This window comes from Rhinolophus ferrumequinum, chromosome 17 (assembly GCF_004115265.2).
Source record: "Rhinolophus ferrumequinum isolate MPI-CBG mRhiFer1 chromosome 17, mRhiFer1_v1.p, whole genome shotgun sequence".
Taxonomy (NCBI): domain Eukaryota; kingdom Metazoa; phylum Chordata; class Mammalia; order Chiroptera; family Rhinolophidae; genus Rhinolophus; species Rhinolophus ferrumequinum.
Genome location: NC_046300.1, coordinates 8,528,093 through 8,552,740, shown reverse-complemented (window position 1 = coordinate 8,552,740; position 24,648 = coordinate 8,528,093). Strand labels below are relative to the sequence as shown.

At 38.6% G+C, this 24,648-nt stretch overlaps 1 protein-coding gene across 4 annotated transcripts in view; it reads right to left on the bottom strand.

Annotated features, from left to right (window-relative positions):
• Window positions 1-24,648, bottom strand: part of SETD2 (SET domain containing 2, histone lysine methyltransferase) — a 112,067-nt gene that overhangs the window by 22,735 nt on the left and 64,684 nt on the right. For 3 of the 4 annotated variants that reach the window (XR_004425414.1, XM_033131533.1, XM_033131534.1), the window contains one exon: window positions 2,070-2,118. Coding sequence is in view for 2 of the 4 variants with exons in the window: in XM_033131533.1 (XP_032987424.1) it covers window positions 2,070-2,118 (49 nt within the window). In the remaining 2 variants the exon portion in view is untranslated. Of the gene's footprint in view, window positions 1-2,069; window positions 2,119-24,648 lie in introns of those variants that run through there. The other variant, XR_004425415.1, reaches the window with a different exon arrangement.

Sequence of the window (24,648 nt, the reverse complement as noted above, 5' to 3'; positions counted from 1 at the left end):
CCTAATGGTTCTTACTTGCATTATCTTCACCCAATCCATCTGTCATTGCTCCCAAAAGTTGTCCTAAGTACTACTTTTCACTGACCATGCCTCTAGTTTCTCATCTCCTTAAGTCTAAATCCCATCACCAAACATTTCAATATGTAAATCATATGCCGTTGCTTCGTGTACCTTAGTACTGCTACTTGATGAATCAGATCACTCTCTTCTTTTTATTTATTTATTTTTAAGATTTTATTGGGGAAGAGGAACAGGACTTCATTGGGGAACAGTGTGTACTTCCAGGACTTTTCCAAGTCAAGTTGTTGTCCTTTCAGTCTTAGTTGTGGAGGGTGCAGCTCAGCTCCAGGTCCAGCTGCCGTCGTTCATTGCAGGGGTCACACACAGCCCACCATCCCTTGCAGGAGTCCAGGAGTTGAACTGCAACCTTGTGGTTGAGAGGATGCGCTCCAACCAACTGAGCCATCCGGGAGCTCAGCGGCAGCTCAGCTCAAGGTGCCGTGTTCAATCTTAGTTGCGGGGGGCGGAGCCCACCATCCCTTGCGGGAGTCCAGGAGTTGAACTGCAACCTTGTGGTTGAGAGCCCGCGCTCCAACCAACTGAGCCATGCGGCCTCCGCAGAGCTGAGCGGCAGCTCACTGACTGCGGTCTAGCTGTGGAGGGCGCAGCTCGCGGGCCCACGTGGGAATCGAACGGCAGCCCCGCTGCCCAGAGCTCACACTCTAACCAACTGAGCCACCCGTCGCCCCAAGATCGCTCTCTTCTTGAGGACAGAATTTCTTATAAAATCTCTCTCACTGCACAAAGCAGAATCTCAATAAACACTAACTGATTGCTCTTTTTCTTATCTCAGAAAAATGTGCTATCAGTTGTTTTTCCCCTGGCAGTAGTAGGGTTAGGTTTGCACATGTCATTCTCACAGTTCTTTGAGTTGGCCAGACACTAAATTTATCTGCAAAACAGTTACTCAGCTACAGTCACGTATGAGCGTTTGTCAGTGAGAAGCTAACAGACTTCATCTATGCCATATGCTGGCAGAAAATGGTGTGCAATTTAAACAACTGTTCCGCTCACAAGGTATCAGCACAGCACCCTTCTATGAAGTACTATTCCCTAGTTTCATCTGTATCTGCGCATGACGACTTTATTTCCACCTTCAAAACCAGGTTCCTTGCCTTGGTGTTAATTTCCTTAAAATGCGGTTATTTATTCACTATATCCTGGTTTTGTCAATCAGTACTGCCCAACTCTGCCTTGTTTCTTATGGGAAGAATTCTTTGCAGCCCCAAGTAGGATATTTATTTACGAAGAGACTAAACCAGCAGAACTAAAAACACCCAAAAGATACAACAATGATGCAAAGGACACCTCACAGATCTTTAAGTAATAAGATTATTTAACCAATTTAAGATTTAAGATTATAAAACACTCATGTCAAAAATAAAACATGATCAACTGGCTACTTCATTCTATTTACATGGGGCCAGTGCTGGAGGGGCTAAAGAGACCAATGGCAGTCATCGTAATTGATATTATTGCTTTAATCTCTACAGAAGTATGCTGGAAACATAACTAGGTGTGGTAACGCCCAGAAACCAGACCTCCACGGCCTCCGTTTTCTGTTCTGTAATAATGATTCTTAATCTTTTGAGGGGGTCACTGACTCCCAGAATCTGATTGAAAGTCCTGAATTTTCCCTAGAAAAATGAATGTAGACAATTTTGTATAGAAACATCTACAAGTAAAGACACAGACCTCTAGGAGTACAGGTTTAAGAATGTCTGCTCTAAAGGAATCAATGAATGGAAGAAAAACTACTAAAGGCCATGACTCCAAGGAAAGCAACAATAAAGGCAGTATATATAAAGGGACATTTCCTTTGGCAAAAATTCACTAAGAAAGCGTAAAAATAAAGGTTTCCAAACCTTTACACCAAATATTTCATTTACCTAATTACACACTGTCTGGTTTCAAAAACAGAATACCTCAAGTTCTTATCAGTTATCTCTGCATATTTCCCTTAAAAATATTTGTAAAGCCACATACATAGGGTAATTCTGAATACCTACTTGCATTCTCTTTTTCAGTTTGACTTTTCTTTGGAATTCGATATACTTCCTGCAAAAAATAAACCAAAAGAAGGGTTAGTAGTGAGGAGTAGAAGTGGTGATTGCTTTGAATCTGACTGATTTCACATAGCAACAAACAAATGGGAAGAAACAGGCTGGTATTTAATTCTTTTCCAAAATGTGACTTCTATTTGGCCTGAAATCCCAGTCCCTTAAAAACACGTAAGAACATATAGCACAAATGAAAACATTTTAACATCTACCAGGCTTGTATGAGTTCATTAGTCAAGTAAAATTCTAACTGGGGCATTATATTTCTGGCAGGGGTTCCTGATAATTTCTGTATGCTTCCTGCATATAAAATTAAGTCATCTATAGTTCCTTTACTGAGATTTTTTCAGAAGAACAATTGTAACATCTCACACACCACTCCTACTTAAAGGGAAATAAAGGTTAGGTAGTAACTCAGCTATGTAAAAAACACTTCAGAAAACTTACATGTGTAAAGACAATTCCTGCTATTCAGCATATTTTTCTATAAATGCAAAACAAGTTGGCTAATAAATGTAATATCTCCTTTCACACTGTTATTTTTAAAAAGGAAAGATAAACATTAGATCATTGTTGCTCTTGAAATAGCATCTAATACTGGACCAAAATTGTTCTTGAGAAATGTAAAGTCTGTTTTTAAGCCTTGAGGTGCCTTTTCTTGCTGAGTGAATCTAAGGCGTAGAAGAAGTTCTGTTCCCTGACAATCCCTCGCTGTTCTAGCTCGTCAAGTAGCTCTTGGGCACAATGCTTCCTTACCCAGCCACCTTGTCAAGTGAGCAAATGGCAAACCCACACATTCAAAGGTACATGACATGAAACCCTCCCTTGATCTCATAATATTGACCATACCTATGTGACCCGGTAACCCTATTTTAAAAATATCATACTCCTAGAAAAATCAAAGAACTCCTCTTCCCACATGATTGCTGGTTCTAGCAATATTTATGGAAAATGAAAAATAACCCACATGTCACACAACTGAGGAAGGGTCAAGATGTAACATTCAACTGGCATTTAAAATAATAAATATGGACTACACAGATACAGAGCAATCTATGTGAATGTATACTTTAAAAAAAATCCTTTAATATTCCACACATGCCGATAAATTATCTAATAATGACTGTTATAATCGATGTGCATTTATCCTGTGTGCCAGGCATCATGCTAAGCATTTCAAATGCATTATCTTATATGAGCTTCTAAACAGCCCTATGAGGTAAGCACTGTCATCTCCATTTTACAAATGGAAAAACTTACTCCAGAACACTTTTATCTTCTGTACTACATGACACAGGAAATGGCTAACAGCATTAATTTAAAAAGCAGTACCATTTGGGGGATTTATGCACGAATGTAATGGCATCGTTCATTCCCTCTTAGATTCTCTTTCCTATTTAGGACTTCCACTAGAGCTGTGATTCTCAACTCTGACTGCACAATTGGACCATTCCAGGAAACTTTTATTGAATCTAAAACTATGGCATCTGTATTTTTTAGAAGCTCCCCAGATGATTCTGGATTCCCAGAGAAGGTTGAGAACCACTGAGCTACTGGCTTTTCTTAACAGCCCTCACTCACTCCTCACAGGGAGAATGTGAGAGAAAGGTCTATGCTATGGACGCCTGTCCTCAGCTCAGAGCCTTCTGGGCTCTCTTCTTGGGCTCAAGACAGGGTACATTCCAATCTGCTCCTCTGCGGGCTGCCGGAAGTTGTCCAGCTGACTCCTTGGTCTGCTTCTCAGAGGGGTTACCAAACTCAGGAAAAAGGAATCAAGCCACTGATCAGCACCTACCCACACTACAGGGAACAACAGGTATTTTCCTTGTTTTATTATAAAAAGCTTGAAAATGACTGTTGCACTAGGTACTCTGTAAACCTATGCACTCCAAAAGATAACATGTTTACTCATGAAGGGTGATTAGAACGGACATATTGAGGGATGTCTGTGTCAACTAAGGATTACACAAGTAACCTATTTAGTTTCTTTTCCATAAGGTCTTTGCATTACAAACATTTATAGTAATTTATTACACAGACCTCAAGCTGGGGACCCATTCTGTGGTGGCTGTTAAGTAGCAGAGGAAATGCTTCTCAAAGATACATTCTTAATTCCATTCAAAAGAACCTGCTAAGTGGAAAATGTATTCTGATGCTCACGCAATGGATGGTTATTACTGACTAGAGGCCACGAGTGACTGACAATCCGTGTGCCTAACCATGGAGAAGAAGTTCTATCAAAACACACCTAAGCACTTGGCGTTACTAACACGATCCTCCTCTTCATACAGTCAAACCTACAAATAAAATTTAAGCTGGAAACTCAGATTATCTACTTAGAAGCTCTGAAACGCAACTACATTTTCCGCAAGTTCCACAGTAATGAAAACTGAGAAGAAAGCAACCATGTGAAATTATGATAACATCATTTAAGATCATTCTGTCTTGTGAATAACCGGCAATAGTGTCAGCCTACATGATGTACAAGTCTGTTTGGAATAATGTCACACCTGCAGGTCATCGAACCCACTACAGAAAATATTTATCTGAGCTGGCTTCATTCATGCTAACCCTTTATGTAAAATCACTTTATTCTGTTAAAAATTCTACTCAAGAGACTGGCATATTATGAAAGAACACTGAAGTGAGTCAGGAAACCTGGGTTCTGGGACTAACCCTGCCCTCAGCAGGGCTGAAAAGAGTGGTTCCCCACTCCACCTAATATTCTTTACCCATCACCCTGTTTTATTTCTTTGGTGCCTAGGTGCCGCTCCCAACGGACACACACTCAAATACACTCAAGCTGTAATTCTTCATGGCCAAGACTGTCTTAGTCTTTGCTGATCTCTAGCACCAATAACAATGCTGAGCACATAATCAACACTCTGTTACTTACTGAATGGACCAAAGAATGAAATTCTACTTCTGATTTGTAGAAATCAACCACATAAGACTAATAAACTCAAACTATTGCATGTCTCATACTTTTTATCACTAAACTTACACCATCATTCTCCTTCATCTCTGGTAGGAACACTATTTACAGGCCTCACATATAGCCACAATAATTACGTATTTCCAGGGTCAGACTCAGAAGTATGCCTCTGCAACATTTTAAACTCTTTTCAATGCTGGAACAGCCTACCCTTGGCCAATCACTCCTCTTCAGTCAAAGCTTGAAAACCAATCTTCAGATATTTTTTGATAAACACTGAATCATGGATAAGCTCATACAATACAAATGCATCCAATATCCCTATTATAAAAGGTATAAAATGTATGTGGAGATGCTATTTGTGGAAATATGGTTTGCTCATTTACATAACAAGTCTCTGAATAACAACTATGTGCTAAGAGCACATAACAAGGGTCTCCAACGTTCTGGACCTTAGAGAGACCCAGTACCTGTTGTCAAGGGTTCACACACTAACAATTATCCTGGCTGACACTTCTCACTATGTGCCATGTCCTTTAACTACATTCTACTCTGACATCTCCAGAGGGGTATCACTGCTTTATCTACAGTAGATACAAAACAGGCTCAGAGAGGTTAACTATCCCAATGTCATACAGTAACACAGTGAGTTATATATTGGACCTAGAATAGAAGCCTAGATTTGTCTCTGTCCAAAGCACACTCATAACCACCATTACTATTACCTCATAAGCACTCAGGAAAAAAGGGAAAGTAAATACACACTATCTTAAGATAGGTATATATGAAATGGTAAGTGAAATATAACAGAGGGATACTAAAACTGGTTTGGGCCTTGAGAGGACTGGGAAAAGCATCCTGAAGGAAATAGACATTTGACTTGTCTTGAAAGATGACTAGGAGTTAGTCGCACATAGAAGAGCTGAAAAATACAAACACGGGAGACTGAACACGTGTTTATTCCAACTCCATACTGAAGTCCTAAAAAATGACAATGGAAGAATACAAACAGTATTAACTCCTCTGTAGTATCTTTTCTTTCTAAGAATATCGTGTGAGTACAGAATGTGTGTTTGTTTATTTATTTAAGATTAAAAGAACAATTTTATTCTAACATTAGGTACTGTCAGAGACATAAGGGGTCCCTCCAAATACTGCCAAAAGTTATTACAAATACAAAGTCAGTTAAAGTGATGAGCAAATTATCGACGACCAAATAAATGGAAGTAAATGATGCCCAGAGAGAAGAAATGGATGGCACTCTGTTTTAAGCGTCTCAGAATGGCCAGTGGAGAAAGGTACTACAGCAGAAACAAGCAACAGAATGGTTAATACGTTTGGAATTCTTTAGAAAATGGCAACAAGGGAAAAAACTGACAAGAACGTTTGAAAATAAGAATAACGGTAACCAATGGAATTGTCACGTCTGCGCGAGCACAGCTCCAGACTTCCAATGAGTTGGGACAGGGGTGGAACCACTACTGCGAGGGGGTAGAAGGTCCCCTGAGGGATGCAGACTGCAGGTGGCCGAGCACTGGCAGGGGTGCGGGGAGGAAGACCTTGTCACCTCAATGGGTCAATGTATTCCCTTGAAGACTAGAGGAAGGTGACATGGCTCGTCTCCCGGGACCAAGAGGCACTCGCCCAGGCCCCTCCCTAACAACTTGCCCGGTAGAAAGAGTTGCTGGTCCCAGGCCCTCGGAACCCAAGGCTCCGCCATCCAGGACGACTCCAGAATGTGTGTATATTTAAATATTTTATTCTATTCCATGCATTGTCTTTCATGTTCCTTTTCTGATCACACACACACACACACACACACACACACACAAACTTTATCCATGAAATAAGGCACTTAAAAAAAAAGACACCAAGAATAAGAACAAATTCTTGGTAAGTGAAACTATAATAGGAAAAAAAGGGCTGAGTGTCACTTAGAAAGCAGAACAGAAAGTCAAGAAGGAAAATGGGAGATTGAAAAATAAAATTACAGGGTAAGTGCTAGAAGAGTACATCTAGTAACAGGTATGCCAGAAAGCCAGGAGGGCGGGCACTGAGGTGAGGAATTACCAATAGAAGAAAATTTTTCAAAACTGAAAGATACGAGTCACCAGACGGAGAGATCTCATAGCACCCACCACAACAAAGGAACTGAAATGGCATCAGACTTCACTAGCAAAACTCTAAGCTAGAAAATGATGCAGTGGTATCTTGAACACCTTACAAGAAAATTTATTTCAGAATAATTGTATGATCTGCCAAACAAGCATAAATAGAATAAAGGTATTTTTCAGATCCACAAGGTGTCATAATTTTATCTACCAGAAAAGATGCTGAAATCCAAGACAGTGGAGAGTCTAAGATTTCAAGACTCTCAATTCTGTGTCACACATCTCATAAACTGTCTAGTAGTGTACACTGCACCACAGTAGGTACTTAAAAAAAACCTAGCAATTCCTGAAAGAGTAATGGAAAAAAATTGGAAAGTTAATGTAAATGAATTATCCAGCATATGATACAGGCAATATTGATACATATATGTATATAAATTCAACAACTGGGTATGCAATATAGATCACGTATTGCATTTCCACTTTTATGCAAATAACTAGCAGATGGTGGCTATTTAAAATAATACCTTCAATAAATAGTGCTGGGGGGCCGGCCCGGTGGCTCAGGCGGTTACAGCTCCATGCTCCTACCTCCGAAGGCTGCCAGTTCGATTCCCACATGGGCCAGTGTGCTCTCAACAACAAGGCTGCCAGTTCAATTCCTCAACTCCTGCAAGGGATGGTGGGCAGCGCCCCCTGCAACTAAGATTGAACACGGCACCTTGAGCTGAGCTGCCAATGAGCTCCCAGATGGCTCAGTTGGTTGGAGCGCGTATTCTCAACCACAAGGTTGCCAGTTCAACTCCCGCAAGGGATGGTGGGCTGTGCCCCCCTGCAACGAGCAATGGCAACTGGACCTAGAGCTGAGCTGCGCCCTCCACAACTAAGACTGAAAGGACAACAACTTGAAGCTGAATGGCACCTTCCACAACTAAGATTGAAATGACAACAACTTGACTTGGAAAAAAAAAAAAGTGCTGGAAGTACACACTGTTCCCCAATAAAGTCCTGTTCCCCTTCCCCAATAAAATCTTTAAAAATAAAAAATAAATAGTGCTGGGAAACTTGGACAGACACGTGCGAAAAAATGAAGCTGGACCACCTCCTTACACCATATACAAAAATAAATTCAACATGACTTAAAGACTTAAATGTAAGATCTGAAACCATAAAATTCCTAGAAGAAAATATAGGAAGAAACTTTACAGACATTACCCGGAATAAGATTTTTACTGATATATCCCCTCGCGCAAGGAAAGTAAGAGAAAAAATAAACATGTGGGATTCCATCAAACTAAAAAGTTTTTTCACAGCAAAGGAAACCATCAATAAAACAAAAAGGGATTCTACTGAATGGGAAAAAATATTTGCCAATGATATATCCGATAAGGGGTTAATATCACAAATTTATAAAAAGCTCATTTAACTCAACTCCAAAAAAACAAAAAACCCAATTAAGGAACGGGCAGAGGACATGAACAGACATTTTTCTAAAAAGGACATACAGATGGCAAACAGACACATGAAAAAATGCTCAACCTCACCAACCATCAGAGAAATGCAAATAAAAACCACAATGAGATAACACCTCACACGAGTCAAAATGGCTATCATCAAAAAATCAACAAACAAGTGCTGGCAAGGATGTAGAAAAAAGGGAACCCTTGTGCACTGTTGGTGGGATTGCAGATTGCTGCAGCCACTATGGAAAACAGTATGGAGGTAGCTCAAAAACCTGAAAATGAAACTACCTACCTTATGATCCAGCAATTCCACTCCTAGGTATCTATCTGGAGAAATCCAAAACTCTAATTCAAAAAAATTTATGCACTCCTATATTTATTGCAGCACTATACACAATAGCCAAGACATGGAAACAACCAAAATGCCATTGGTAGATGACTGGATTAAGAAACTGTGGTACATTTATACAATGGAGTATTACGCAGCCATAAAGAAAGAAATCTTACCATTTGCAACAACATGGATGGACCTAGAGAACATTATGTTAAGTGAAATAAGTCAGACAGAGAAAGACAAATACCATATGATCTCACTTATATGTGGAATCTAAAGAAAAGAATAAGTGAATGAACTAATCAGAAACAGTTTCAGAGACACAGAGGAAAAACTGAGGGTTGCTAGATGGGGGTGGGGTTGGGGATAAGGGAGAAGGTGAGGGTATTAGAAAACAGTCAGTAACCACAAGATTGCCACGGGGTTATGAAAGTCAATTTGGGGAGTGTAATCAATAATGTTGTATAGATTTTGTAGGGTACCTGATGGACACTTGTCTCGTGAGGGAGACCACCTCAGGGAAGATGTAGATGCCTGATCACTGCACTGTACACCTGAAGCTGAAGCTGAACAATAATGAATGTCAACTACAAGTTTGTGTGTGTGTGTGTGTGTGTGTGTGTGTGTACTTACAAGAAGCGGAGTACAGCATTAGGAATAGAGACAGTGGAAATGTAATGGCTCTGTGTGCGATGTCAGAGGGGTAGTAAATGGGGGCAGGGGGTTGACACAGTGTGAGGGATATAAATGATAAACGTCTAACTATTACTTTGTTTTGTGCACCTAAAACTAATAAAAAAATAAAATAATACCTTATGTAAAAGATCTGAAGATATTATTCAAACCTGTCATAATTTTGAAAAAAAATTGTCTTCCAACAATACTGTCCCTGACAGAAAAGTTTAGTTATCTGGAAAAAGCATTTTTAGAGTGATTGCTATAATTAGTAGCAACCATTTTTTACATTAAAAAAAGGATGGATGTTTTGAACATGGGTTATTAGGAAAACAATAAAGCTATCAATAGAAATGTACATCAGAAGATGAAGAACCAGCTTGTAAGAGAAAAAGATTATGACTTGAGTCTGGTGGGTAAGTGGAGAAGAGAGCCAACAGAAAGCTGAAAATAGAGATCTGAAATTCAGGAAACAGGCTAAGACAAGAGATTCACAATTTGGGAAAATCTTATACGATAACTTACATTGTGCTACTGTAGGAGATTGCCAAGAAGAAAGTATATAGAGAAAAATACCCTAATTTGAAAGAAAATAAAATTTTAAAAGGTGGAAAGTCTTTATACTTGATTCATACAGTATATTTTCTATTTCTTAATAAACACTTGCCAGCATTCCCACTTCTGGGTGAATATCCCAAGGAAATGAAAACAGGGTATTGAAGAAAAATCTACACACTCATGTTCTTTGCCCCATTATTCATAATAGCCAAGATATGGAAACAAAATCTTAAGTGTCAATACATGAATGGATAGAGGAAATATGGTACATATGTACAATAGACTATTACTCAACCATAAAAAAGAATGAAATCTTGCCATTTGTGACAACATGGATGGACCCTGAGAGTATTATTCTAAGTGAAATAAAGATAAAGATAAACAAGTACTATATGATATCACTTGTAAGTGGAATCTAAAAAAGCTGAACTCATAGAAACAGACAAACAGTGACTACTAAGGACTGAGGGGTGGGGGGAAAGGGGAGATGATGGTCAAAGAGCACAAACTTCCAGTTATAAGGTAAATAAGTTCTGGGGATCTAATGTATAACATAGTGATTACAGTTAATAATACTGTATTACACACTTAAAATGTGCCAAGGGAGTAGATCTTAAATGTGTTCCCTACAAAGAAATGGTAATTATATGACATGATGCAGATGTTAGTTAATGCAATGGTGGTAATCATTTTGCAATATATAAGTGTGTCAAATCAACACACTGTACACTTCAAACTTAAACAGTGTTTTATGTCAATTATGTCACAATAAAGCTGGAAAAGAGATCAAACAACAACAAAAGTTTTAGCCCAAGAAATGTTATACAGCTATGACTTTGATGTTTCTGTCTTTATTGTATATGCATCATAATTCCCTAAAGCAGTTAGATTATATTTAAAGTTACAGTAAAAAGACTCTGAGTAAATGGATTCTCCTATGGAAAAAAAAGTTTGCTTTTAATTATTATTTTTTTTTATAATACCCATCTTTGCTTAAAAAAACAAACACTTGAACAAGTCACCTGCTACTACTAGGTCAAGCAGGCCTAAACTGGAATGTGTTCTTCCAACAGTCTCAAAAAGTACGCATTGGAAATTTGTTGGCAAAGCACTGCAGCAAATTTTTAACACTTCCCAAACAAACTGCTAGAAATAGATGGTAGAAATGGAATCAAAACAAAATTATGAAACAATACTTTTATAAGAAAACTTTTTCTGGAAAGGATAAAAATTTAACACTGATTCAGACTGTTCTTGAGCTAAATAAGACTGAGAACAAAATAATTTACAATGAGAGTGTAACTAATTTCTTACCTTTTATTATATAGAGATCAGATTATTCTATAATAACAAATTTACTTTTCTTTTTTTTAAAAAGATTTTTTTTACTGGGGAAAGGGAACAGGACTTGATCGGGGAACAGTGTGTACTTCCAGGCCTTTTTTCCAAGTCAAGTTGTTGTCCTTTCAATCTTAGTTGTGGAGGGTGCCGTTCAGCTTCAAGTTGTTGTCCTTTCAGTCTTAGTTGTGGAGGGCACAGCTCAGCTCCAGGTCCAGTAGCCTTGCCAGTTGCAGGGGTTGTAGCCCACCGTCCCTTGAGGGAGTCGAACCGGCAATGTTGTGATTGAGAGGATGCGCTGCAACCAACTGAACCATCCAGCTCAGCTCAAAGTGCCGTGTTCAATCTTAGTTGCAGGGGGCGCTGCCCACCATCCCTTGCGGGACTCAAGGAATTGAACTGGCAACCTTGTGGTTGAGAGGATGCGCTCCAACCAACTGAGCCATCCGGGAGGCAGCTCAGCTCAAGGTGCCGTTTTCAATCTTAGTTGCAGGGGGCAGAGCCCACTATCCCTTGCGGGACTTGAGGAGTTGAACTGGCAACCTTGTGGTTGAGAGCGCACTGGCCCATGTAGGAATCCAACCGGCAGCCTTCGGAGTTAGGAGCATGGAGCTCCAACCGCCTGAGCCACCAGCCCGGCCCAGATTTCCTTTTAGAACTAGATTATCGAGTTTTTCCTTGTTAGCAAGTACAAATCAAATTGGGTCTGTGCCAACCAAATCATTTCTCCTAACTATTTTTGTAAATGATAGCAAGACTAACAACAACAACAAAAAGACAATGAGCGAGATGCCACTTTCATAGGTGGAAGAAACAGCAAGAGAGTAGGTGGGAACAAAAAATAGAAAATATGACAACAAAGTTATGAGATAATGGAGATTAGAAGTTCAAGTGTCAATTTCAGGTAAAGGAGTCCTAGGAGAGAAGGAACTATTTTAAGAAATAATGAAGATGAGTTTTCCATAACTGAAGAAATATAAAATACATCTGATTAAAAAGGTTAAGAGTTACTATCAAATATATGGTGATGGAAGGAGAACTGACTCTGGGTGGTAAACACACAATGGGATTTATAGATGATGTAATACAGAATTGTACACCTGAAATCTATGTAATTTTACTAACAATTGTCACCCCAATAAATTAAAAAAAAAAAAGAAAGAAATTGTTGGGACATGAGACTGACCATTAACATATGAGAAAATGCATATTTGTGCAGGGAAGAAAGTTTTAAAATATAATGTGTATGAAATATAACTGGAAAAAAAAAGAGTTACTAACAATTGTCACCCCAATAAACTTTAATTAAAAAAAAAAATGGCTAAGAGCGCCAAACAGGAAACAAAAAGACTATGACCCAGCAAGTCTGCAACTGGGTTTATATGCCAAAAAAAAAAAAAAAAAATCTCATATTGGCTCATGTAGGGAAATGTAGAAAATGTCCATCATTACAATGTCTGCAGTGGAAGAGCTGAAGGCAATTGAAGGCAATCTGGATGCCCCTCATGAGGGAAAGCAGAACAGAATATTGTCGGTGCATACCAGAGTAAAACACAGCAGTTAGAAGCAAAGGACTAGAAAGAATAAAGCAACATGCACTGATCTTAAAAATATAGTGCTGAATTTTTAAAAAAGCAATGAGATAACAGGGTACCATTTAGATATATTAAAACTACATGTGTATAATGATCATCTCAACAGATGCAGAAAAAGTTATTTGACAAAATCCAACAAACCTTAATGATAAGAACATTCAACAAACCAGGAATAGAAGGGAACGTGGAACTAATATCATACTTAATGATGAAAGACTGAAAGCTTTCCTCCTAAATTCATACCAAGACAAAGATGCCTGCTCTTGATACTTCTATTCAACACTGTATTGGAAGTTCTAGCCAGAGCAAGGAGGCAAGAAAAAGAAATAAAGGGCATCCAAAATGGGGAGGGTAAAAGGGGGAGTAAATCTGTCTCTATTCACAAATGATCTTGTATGTAGAAAATCCTAAAGAATACACACACACACACACACACACACACACACACACAACAAAACAAAAACAAAAAAAAAGAAAAGAAAACCACAAAAAAACCTTATTAAAGACACTTAATGACCTTACCAAAATTGCAGGAAATAAGATCAACATACAAAAATAAATTCTATTTCTTCTATAAACCAGCAATGAACAAGTTAAAAATGAAATCAAGAAAATAATCACATAATTATATGAGCATCAAAAAATAAATATATAGGAATAAATTTTTTAACCAAGAGCAAGGCAAGTACACTGAACATTACAAAACATTAATTGCAAGAAATTAAAGAAGACGTAAATAAATGGAAAGACCTATGGTTATGAATTGGAAAACTTAAATGTTGTTAGGATAGTAATACAATCCTTATCAAAATTCCAACTGATTTTTCCTGCAGAAATGGAAAAACTGATCCTAAAATTCATATGGAATTGCAAGGGACACAGAGCAGCCAAAATAATCTTACACTTATAGACACACACACACACACACACACACACATACACACACACACACGATTCATAATTCTCAATTTCAAAACTTAATACAAAGCTACAGTAATCAAACAGACTGGTATTGGCATAAGGATAGAAATATAAACCAGTGGAACAGAACTGAGTCCAGAAATAAACCCATACATCCATGCCAAATGATCTTCAAAAAGGGTGCCAAGATTATTCAATTGGGGGAAAAATAGTCCTTTCAACAACTGGGACAACTGGATATCCACAAGTCAAAGAGTCAAGTTTGACTCTTACCTCACACCACATACAAAAATTAATTCAAAATGAATCAAAGACCTAAATGTAAAAGCTACAACTTCAAACTCTTGGTAGAAAACATAGACGTAAATCTTCATGACCTTAAATTTTGTGATGAATTCTTAGATATGACACATGCAACAAAAACACAAATAAGAAAAATATAGGTAAGATGGGCTTCACCAAAATTTAAAACTTGGTGCTTCAAGGACATCAAGAAAGTGAAAAGACACTCAAAGAATGGGAAAAGGTATTTACAAATCATATATACGATATCCAAATATATGAACAACTCTTCCAACAATAAAAAGAAAACCCGGTTAAAAAATGGGCAAGGAGGGCTGGCCCAGTGGCTCACGCGGTTAGATCTCCGTGCTCCTAACTCTGAAGGCTGCCAGTTCGATTCCCAAGTGGGCCAGTGGGCTCTCAACCACAAGGTTGCCAGTTCAATTCCCCGAGTCCCGCAAGGGATGGTGGGCTCCTGCCCCCTGCAACTAAGATTGAACATGGCACCTTGAGCTGAGCTGCCGCTGAGCTCCCGGATGGCTCAGTTGGTTGGAGAGCATCCTCTCAACCACAAGGTTGCCGGTTTGATTCCCGCAAGGGATGGTGGGCTGTGCCCTCTGCAATGTGTGTCGTTCCCTCATTACAATGGTAGAGATGGGAGGTGTGCCCAGGCCAAACAGTAGGGTTGGAATGTAGAGTCAGTGGCCCAAAAAGAGTGCAGAATTTTTACTGTACAAGCTTAAAAATACAGAGTAATGCTGAACTTAAGGGTTTAGATGTAGACTCTCTGGTCATTGAACACAGCCAGTGAACAAAGCTTCCCAAGATGCAGCGCAGAACTTACAGAGCTCACGGGCGGGTTAACCCATTCATGAGCTTCTCCTGCCACACTGAGATGATTCTCACTGAAAAAGAACAAATTGTTTCTAAACCAGAAGAGGAGGCTGCAGAAAACAAAAAGATCTCCCAGAAGAAACTGAAGAAACAAAACTTATGTCCTGGGAGTAAATTCAGCATCAAACAAATGCTAATAAAAGTAAAAAGCAAAGTATAATATAAATAAAAAATGGGCAAGGGATCTGAATAGACGTTTGTCCAAAGATATACTGATGGCCAATAAACACATGAAAAGATGTACATCACTTAACGAGGTCTGACAACTAAGTTGGCGAACTTGCCACCGTGCGCTTACACTGACAGCACTTGTACAAACAGCTCAATAAGGTTTCATAACCTTCGTATATCAGTGTCTCAGAGCTGTGTCAACATGTGGCAGTGTCTTGCTGAGTGGTGTTTGTTATTGTTGTGTGTTTTTGTGTGCCGTCACGAGAAATGTCTGAGTTGAATTAGAGCAACGAACAAACATTAAATTTCTTGTTAAACTTGGCAAGAATGAAAGTGAAATCAGGGACATGTTAGTCCAAGTTTGTAGGGATAATGTCATGAAGAAAATGGCAGTGTGCAAATGGATTAAACATTTTTCTAAGGGGAGAGAATGCGTCACTGATGAAGAGAGGTCAGGATGGCCAGTAAAGAGCAGAACTGATGAAAACATTGCAAAAATTCATCGAATTGTGCATCAAAATCGTCAGCTGACTCTCAGAAGCATAGCAGACCAAGTAAACATCGATAGGAAAACCTTCACTGAGAATCTTGAGAAAGGTGTGTGTGAGAAAAGTGTATAAAAAAATGGTCCCGAAGGAGCTCTTGCATCACAACAATGCACCAGCTCACACAGCACTGTCTGTGAGGGAGTTTTTTAGCCAGTAAACAAATAACTTTATTGGAACACCCTCCCTACTCACCTGATCTGGCCCCTAATGACTTCTTTCTTTACCCGAAGACAAAGGAAATATTGAAAGGAAGACATTTTGATGACATTCAGCACATCAAGGGTAATACGACAGCTCTGATGGCCATTCCAAAGAGTTCCAAAATTGCTTTGAAGGGTGGACTAAGTGCTGGCATCGGGACATAGCTTCCCAAGGGGAGTACTTTGACGGTGACCGTAGTGATACTCAGCAATGAGGAATGTAGCACTTTTTCTACGATAAGTTCGCGAACTTGACTATCATATCTCGTATCATTAGGGAAATTCAAATCAAAACCATGAGAGAAGAATGTAGAGAAATTCGAACCTTTGTGTACTGTTGGTGGCAATATAAAATGGTACAGCCTTTGTGAAAAACAGTACGATGATTTTTCAAAAAATTAAAAACAGAATTACCATATGATCCAGTAATTCCACTTCTGGGTATATATTCAAAAGAATTAAAAGCAGGGTCTCGAAGATATATTTGTACAGCTATGTACACAGCAGCATTATTCACAATAGCTAAAATGTGGAAGCAACCCAAGTGTCCATCGACTGATGAGTGGGTAAGTAAAATGTGGGATATACATATAACAGAATATTTAGCCTTAAAAAAGGAAATTCTGCAATATGCTGCAACATGGGTGAACTTTGAGGGCATTGTGCTAAGTGAAAGAAACCAGTCACAAGACTACTAATACTTTATGAATCCACTTATATGATGTACTTAGTCAAAATCATAAAGACAGAAAGTGTAATGGTGGTTGCCGGGGGCTAGGAAGAGGGGAGAATGGGAAGTTATTGTTTAATAGGTATAACAGGTATAGAGTTTCAGTTTACAAGATAAAAAGAGTTTTGAAAATGAATGATGATAATGGTTGCACAATAAAGTGAATGGATTTTTTCCTTCTTACGCCTTCCTCCACCCCTCTAGTTCAAGCCGTTGTTTCTCAATCTAGTTGTGTAGGACACAGCTCCCTGGCCCATGTTGGTATTATGAGCCTTGCGCTCCCCCGGCTGAGGCAATTGGTCACTGGTCGTCGGTCCGCCACTCACAGCAGCTCACGGCAGCTCTTGCCGGCTGCCGGCCGCTCCTGGCAGCACACGGTAGCCCGCAGCAGCCCACAGCAGTCCAACTCCAGGAAGAGCCATTGTTCACAATCTTAGCTATAGAGGGCGCAGCTCACTGGCCCATGTGGGGATCAAACCAGCGACCTGGGCGTTAGCAAGGCTCTCCAACCACCTGAGCCACCAGGACGGCCCCCAAGTGAATGGATTTAATCCCACTAAACTGTATTTAAAAATGGGTAATGGGGCAGCCAGAGGGCTCAGTTGGTTAAAGCCTGAGCTTTGAACCACAGGGTTCCGGTTCGATTCCCACATGGGCCAGTGAGCTGCACCCTCCACAACTAGATTGAAGACAACGAGCTGCCACTGAGCTTCCGGAGGGAGGTCAGATGGCTTAGTCGGTTAGAGCTCGAGCTCTCAAAAACAAGGTTGTCGTTTCAATTCCCATATGGGATGGTGGGCTGTGCCCCCTGCAACTAAAGATTGAAAATGGCGACTGGACTTGGGGCTGAGCTGCGCCCTCCACAAGTAGACTGAAGGACAACGACGTGGAGCTGATGGGCCCTGGAGAAACACAGTTCCCCAATATTCCCCAATAAAACAAAAACAAAACAAAACAAAATATGGTTAAGATGGTAAATATTATGTTAAGTGTATCTTACCACAATAAAAAAAGGTGCAAAACAAAAACACAAGATACCACTTCACACTCAACAGGATGGCTACTATAAAAAAATAAAATAAAAATAAGTATTGCTGAGGGTGTAGAGAGAAACTAGAAACCTCAAACATTGCTGGTGGGAATGTAAAGTGATGTAGCTACCATGGAAAAGAGTCTGGTAGTTCCTCAAAAAGTTAAACATAGTGATCCAAAAATTCTCCTCCTAGATATATACCCAAGAGAAATGAAAACAGGTATTCTTACAAAAACTTGTACATGAATACTCACAGTAACATTACTCCCAACAGCCCAAAAGAAGAAACAACACAAATGTCCAGCAACTGATGAACGGATAACAAAATGGGGCATCCCCATATAATGGAATATTGTGCAGCTATAAAATGGATACATGCTACAACATGGATGAACCCTGAAAACATTACGCTAAGTAAAAGCAGCCGGACACAAAAAGCCACATATTTTTTTATTCCATTTATCCTCATTATTCACAGATTCTGTAGCAGCAAATTCAACAACTCACTACAATTTTTTTGGTATAGTTTTTCCAAATAATTGGTAACATGATGCAACATTGTTTTCCCAAAAGTCTCTCAGAAACCTTTCATTACTCTTTCTGGAAATGCGTCTAGCACAATACTGTCCTTACGTATTTCCTTTCCCACTTCTTCAATGTTACTTTCACTGACTTGATGGAATCGATGCTCTTTTTTTGGTAATACATTTGCATTGTATTTGTAGTGCATTGCCCAATTTTTAACAGTGAGACTTTTTGGTTAAGAAAGAAAATAATCCATTAGACAAGGATAGATGCTAATGTTAACTGAGTAGGGAGATTTAAATGAGAATTTTTAAAGTGTTCAGTGCATCAAGTAATGTTTTCTGGTCACAACTTTTGTTTCTTTAAGCAATTCTGAAGCCATGAAGATACTGAAAATACCACATTTGCTTATATGTGTGTATGCACATATGAAATGTGTGTACATGTATTTAGTTACACGTAAGAGATAAGCTTTTCCAAGGTAACGGAATGTATTTGAAAAAGATTTCAAAAACCCCACCACATTTCCAGGATTTTCAAGCACCTGTGAAGTTTAAGGATTAGAAGCAAACATACCAAATATTTATCTGAATTTACTGAACACTGAAAATTTAGAGAGTGCTAGGAACTTAGAGAAACAAAATGATGAAAAAAATTGAAGCTCATCTGGTTCCCACTGAAACCATACAGCTTATAGACAAATCGTCTTAGAAAATACATAGTTGTATCAGTTATGTTGGTCATCTAAGCTAAGGATATTAAAGCATGTATCTTTGGGTAGTATCAGACTATTACGGAACCTGATTCACAATTCTATAGATCAGTACAAGGCTTAGCAAACTGCACCGCAAATCCTCCCTGCAGCCTGGTTCTCTTCTTAAAGGGAGGGGAAAGAAGGAAGAAAGAAAAAGGTGGGGTTAAAGAAGGGAGGAGGAGACTAATACCTCACAGTCATATTTTAAATTTTAGTATTTTAACATTTACTGTCTGGCCTTTTACTAAAAAAAACTACCAACCCTTGATCTAGAGAAATAAAAGCACACCTGTGGGTAACATACAACTAACTCTGTCATGGACCTGATTCATAATTTCATCTACTAGCATAAAGATTAAAAATCCATTCTCAGTCAATAACAAATTAAAAAATTAACATATAACACATAATTCCAATATCTGTGGCTCTACACAACCCCAAGGTCCAATTAAAAAAAATACTGGGCAAACACTGTTATGTATTCTAGCTTTCTTTCCCTCAGCATAAATTCTGTGAAACACTTTCAATGGTAATGGTTCTAGAACCAGGATTTAGCTTCCTTTAACAGAAGGAAGAGTTGTTTAACTCCTATCATCCTGTCCCTATAATAAAGCAGAAGAGTCTATGGTTTTATCTCATAAACTGTATTTATTACAAATGGTGGGAGTAGGGGGATCTCCCTTAGGTCATGGAGGTCCTGAGATTTGATTAAAAAACAAAAAACAAAAAACCAACAAGTTAGAAGACAATGTACATTTCTAGAGGTTTCATAAAATCATACATAAGAGGGGCAAAGGAAGTGAGAGAGAGGGAAAACGGGGAGTGGAATGGTTTTATTCTTTTTAAAGCCCTGAAGAGATACTCTTCTAACTTCAGAGAGCTGGGCTCCCAAGAAACGAAAGCTAATTAGATTCAGTTTCAGTTTTCAGCCACTCAGAAAAATGGGCAAAGAATATGGACACAGTTCTTAAAATAGGAAATATAAAGATATTCCATACTTCACGTACAAGAGAAATGCAAATTAAAACTACAACAAGATTCCATTTTAGCCTATCAGTCTGACCCAGGTAAGGTAGTGTTGACCCAGATGTAGTGAACAGGCACACGTATGCACATACCCTGCTGATGAGCAGCAAATGGGTACATCTATGAAGAGCAACTTGGCAATATCTGTCAAAATCACAAATAACAGATTAAGACTCAGAAATACAACTTTTAGTAATTTATTCAACATGTATATTCCCACATATGTGAATGTGTTCAAAATGACTCATGTAAAAGTTACTTGCTGCTAAGTTAACGGAAGGAATCAACCTAAACGTCCAAAACAGGAGACTGATTAATATTATTAACAGGAGACTGATTATAGAGTATGTATACAATAAAATACTAAGGAGCTATGAAAAATGTATTCTTTATAAACTGAAACAGTCTTTACAATATATTAAATAAAAAGCAAAGAAAAAGGAAAGAAAGAAAGGAGGGAAGGAAGGAAGGAAGGAAGGAAGGAAGGAAGGAAGGAAGGAAGGAAGGAAGGAAGGAAGGAAGGAAGGAAGGAAGGACAAAGAGCTAACTAGTGCTGCAAAACAAACACACAAAATACACACAAATTATCTCTGAAAGGTTACACAAGAAACTGGTTGCATTGGTTGCCTGCCTCCAGGAAGCAGGACATGGGGCAGGGGTAAGAGTGAAATACTTCTCTGTATGGCCTGTTTTAAAATTAAAGAAAAAGGAAAAAGGTAAGATGCCTCAGAGGAAGCCCCAGACACAGTACCAAAAACTTGTGTGCACTGTGACTGCATCATGGTAAAGACCACCACCTGGGGGGTGGGGGCTGTGAGGTCTCAGACAAGGCCTAAGGAACCTGGGGACTCCCAAGTCCACTTCTCCATGCTGCTCTTTAGCAAGTGCCGTATCTTAAAAAGCCCTCCTAGTTCAGTGCCATTCAGTTTAAACTTGTCCTCCCAACCTTCTTCTTCTCTAGCCTTATCCACCCTTGACTCTAATTCCAAGAACGTACCGTAGCAATGCTGAGTTGTATTAAGCACATGACTAAAATGTGCTGAGCTTACACTAAATAGTGAAGCAGGCAGTGAACAACAGACACAAATCCCTGCTTTCACGGCCTCTCTAGCCCAGTAGTAACTGTGTGTACAGACAGTATAAGTGTTTATGGTGGTAAGTAATCACTGAAGGATAGGATAATCAAGGTCATAATAACTGTTTCTCCAATTTCAGATTTCTGTTTTCTAGGCAAATTAATTTCAAATCTAAGATTTTTCCTTACACTTTTCAAAGTTAACTACCTCCTCTATAATTTTTCTAATTATAACTTAAAAATCACCACAGCCCTCCAAGGGACTTCACTGAAGTTACATATTCTACTAGTCAACCCAACACTGCAGTTAAGAGTAGGAGCCTTCCTGTTGTCCAAATCCTTCAGAAAATACTTCTGGACCATAGTTCATTCCTTTCCCAACCCATACGGATGCACATTCCTGTTTGAGAAGCTGCTCATATCTATGAACCCTTAGCCCAGGAAACCCCATAGCATATGACTTCAGGGGTTCTGAAAATCCTCTGAAGTTCAATTACGGATCACAAGGTGAAATCTCTGCAGTATTAAGGAAAAAAAGGATACTTGAACAAAATACTAAAATGGTAGTTTCTCTGATTTCAGAATGAATTTGGACTGATTACAGTTTTTAAATCAAATGCAGATTAGGAGAATTCTAAATGTATTCACTATAATTGCATGAATTGCCTAGCAGGAATATAGAAATCACTATTTGCTGGATCAGAAAAAGGAGCGGAAAGAATATAGCATTTAAATCAGAAATCTGAGTCAATTTTTATCTGTCCCTTAAAAGCTAAATCACAACCTCATGGGCCTGTTTCCATTTTACAGCTAATAAAAACACCATCGCTTACTTCACGGGGTTGCAAAGATTACATGACATTCATTCAAATATTTTCTGACCACCTATCAAATAAAACATACACACTACGGATTCAAGAAGCAGTGTGGTAACATAAGAAAAGATGGACCTTCTTCATTTCTTCATTCAAATGAAGTGCCATAGGCCCTCAGAATGCCCTGGGGAGACTCAAGTGACCAAGACAGAAGCAGTCTCTGCCTTCACACAAGGTACAATTATGAAATGTTATCTGCTATGACTGGAACTGATGTTATGTATACAGAAAGAGCAGAATACTGTCTTGGAGGAATAGGAATTGCTTTCCTAGAAAGAGGAGGAGGTATCTAAATAAAACCCAGTGTTCTCAGGAATGCGTGCGTGCGTGCGTGCGTGTTTACATGTGTGTATGAACATTAGGCACCCAGGCCCACTGGTGGGCCAGAACGGCTTGAGGTGAGGCTGCATAAATGAGGACCAGATTATGCCATGGAGTGCATGCATCGGTAAGAAAAATGGACTTAATCTTAATAGTTTAACGAAGAACCATTTAAATGTTTTAAATAGGACACTGACACAAACAAACCCATACTTCCCAGATGACTCTGGCTACTAAATGTAGCACAGATTGTAGGGGGCACACAGTCACTTACTATTATTAAGAGGTTACATTATTATCACCATTACTATAAAGATACCAAAATGAAAGTAACTCTTACTACAAAGATTAAGAAATGGCCTTTGCCCCTGAAGATCTCGTGGTCCAATGAATGGAAACAAGCATCTAAGCAAGTAATTTTAGTAACCTGTTAAATTTACTACCACTGTATTGAAAAATACAGAAAAGGACAAAGCACTACAAGGGATGAACTGCAACTGTAACTCTAAATAAAGGAAGATTTAAAAAAAAAAGAAAGCAAGAAAAGAAAGGATATTCTAAGCAAAGAGAAGAGCACACACAAGGACGAAAGGTGAATATATATGAAAAACCTAATGACTCATGCACTGAGTATGTAAGTGAAATTGTTGGGCAAGAACAGATAAACAGAAGTACCTCCCATACTTATTTAGTTCTTCATACACTAAAGGCATTGCTTTTTATGCAATGGGAGTCTCTGTGACGCTACTAAAGATTCCTGTTGGTCACATCTGTGTTTTTTAAAAAATAATGCTGTAGTGTAATAAAAGATAACATAAAGGGGGGAAGAACAGGAGCAAGAAGGACAAACAGGAGGCTTCTGCAACAGTCTAAGCAAGAAATGACAAGAGCCTGAATTAAAAATGGCAGAGGAGACAATGTGAACTCTGTAACATTAGGACTAAAGAAATCTCAGGTGCCCAAGAAATACTACCTTTTAAGGGATAGGCAGAATAGGAATATCAGTGAGAGCCACAGAAGAAAACAAATGATTCAGTAAGGATGTGGCCTCAGACATACAGAAGACAAGAGAAATGACAGAGTGGTCAAGTACATTATGTATAAACACATTCATTCATATACATATAGAAATGTGTGTGTATATATGTATATTTCACAGTCTGCAGACAGCTCCTACGAGTAATGCCCCAGTAGCAACGATTTCATCTAGAGCTGGGATGTTGGTTTCTAAATACTATTTCCCACCACGAGGAACCAGAGCTTTTTATAGAAATGGCTGATTCCAGGGCTAGGTAAGGGAAAGTACAAGATGAACCTGGAACATCATGTTATACCAGGTTAAAAAAAATGGAGCTATGTCAAAATCACACAGAAAGGAATTAACAGGCTCTCTCAATGCTCGTATCAGGGACAATTTGAGTATCAAATAAATAGTGGAACTAATGGATAATTTAAATAAAACAAGAATCCATGAGTCTAAACAGACACAAATCAATGAATAAAGAACTAAATTGAAGAGCAGGGAATGCTCTTGCTTACAAAAGAATGCCAACCAAAAACACAGAAGTAAAAGAAATGATGGATTAGAAAATCACCATCTGGCAACCACCATAGTTATGTGATTCAGGCAAATTCACTGGATATTGAAGCTAATGGATAAATTTGGTGAAAAACAGAATATTTACGTACTTCCAAAGGTGTTCCTATGTGGTACTTTGTAATTATAAAGGGAAAAAACTAACTTTACATTGACAGACATCACCTTAACCGAGTGATCGAAGCTGACAATGCCAATAATGGGACAAAGCAACATCATGTGAAGAACACTACTGTAATATTCCTGACCAAAATGTGTAACCTGAATCCAAACAAAACAAAACTTCAGACAAGCCCAAATTGAGAAATACTCTAAAACATTAAAAAATATTTTAAAATGTGAAGTTTAGAAAAGGCAAAGAAAAACTGAAGAACTGTTCCAGATTAAAGGATATTAAAGCAATACAACTCAATGCAACTCTTAATTTCAGATTAGATACTGGAACAGAATTTTTTTTATTTTTATTTTTTTGCTATTAAAGGACATTATGTACATAATTTGGCAAACGTTGAATGCAGTCTGTTGATTAGATAATAGTATGTGTCACTGTAATTTGCTGACTTTGAT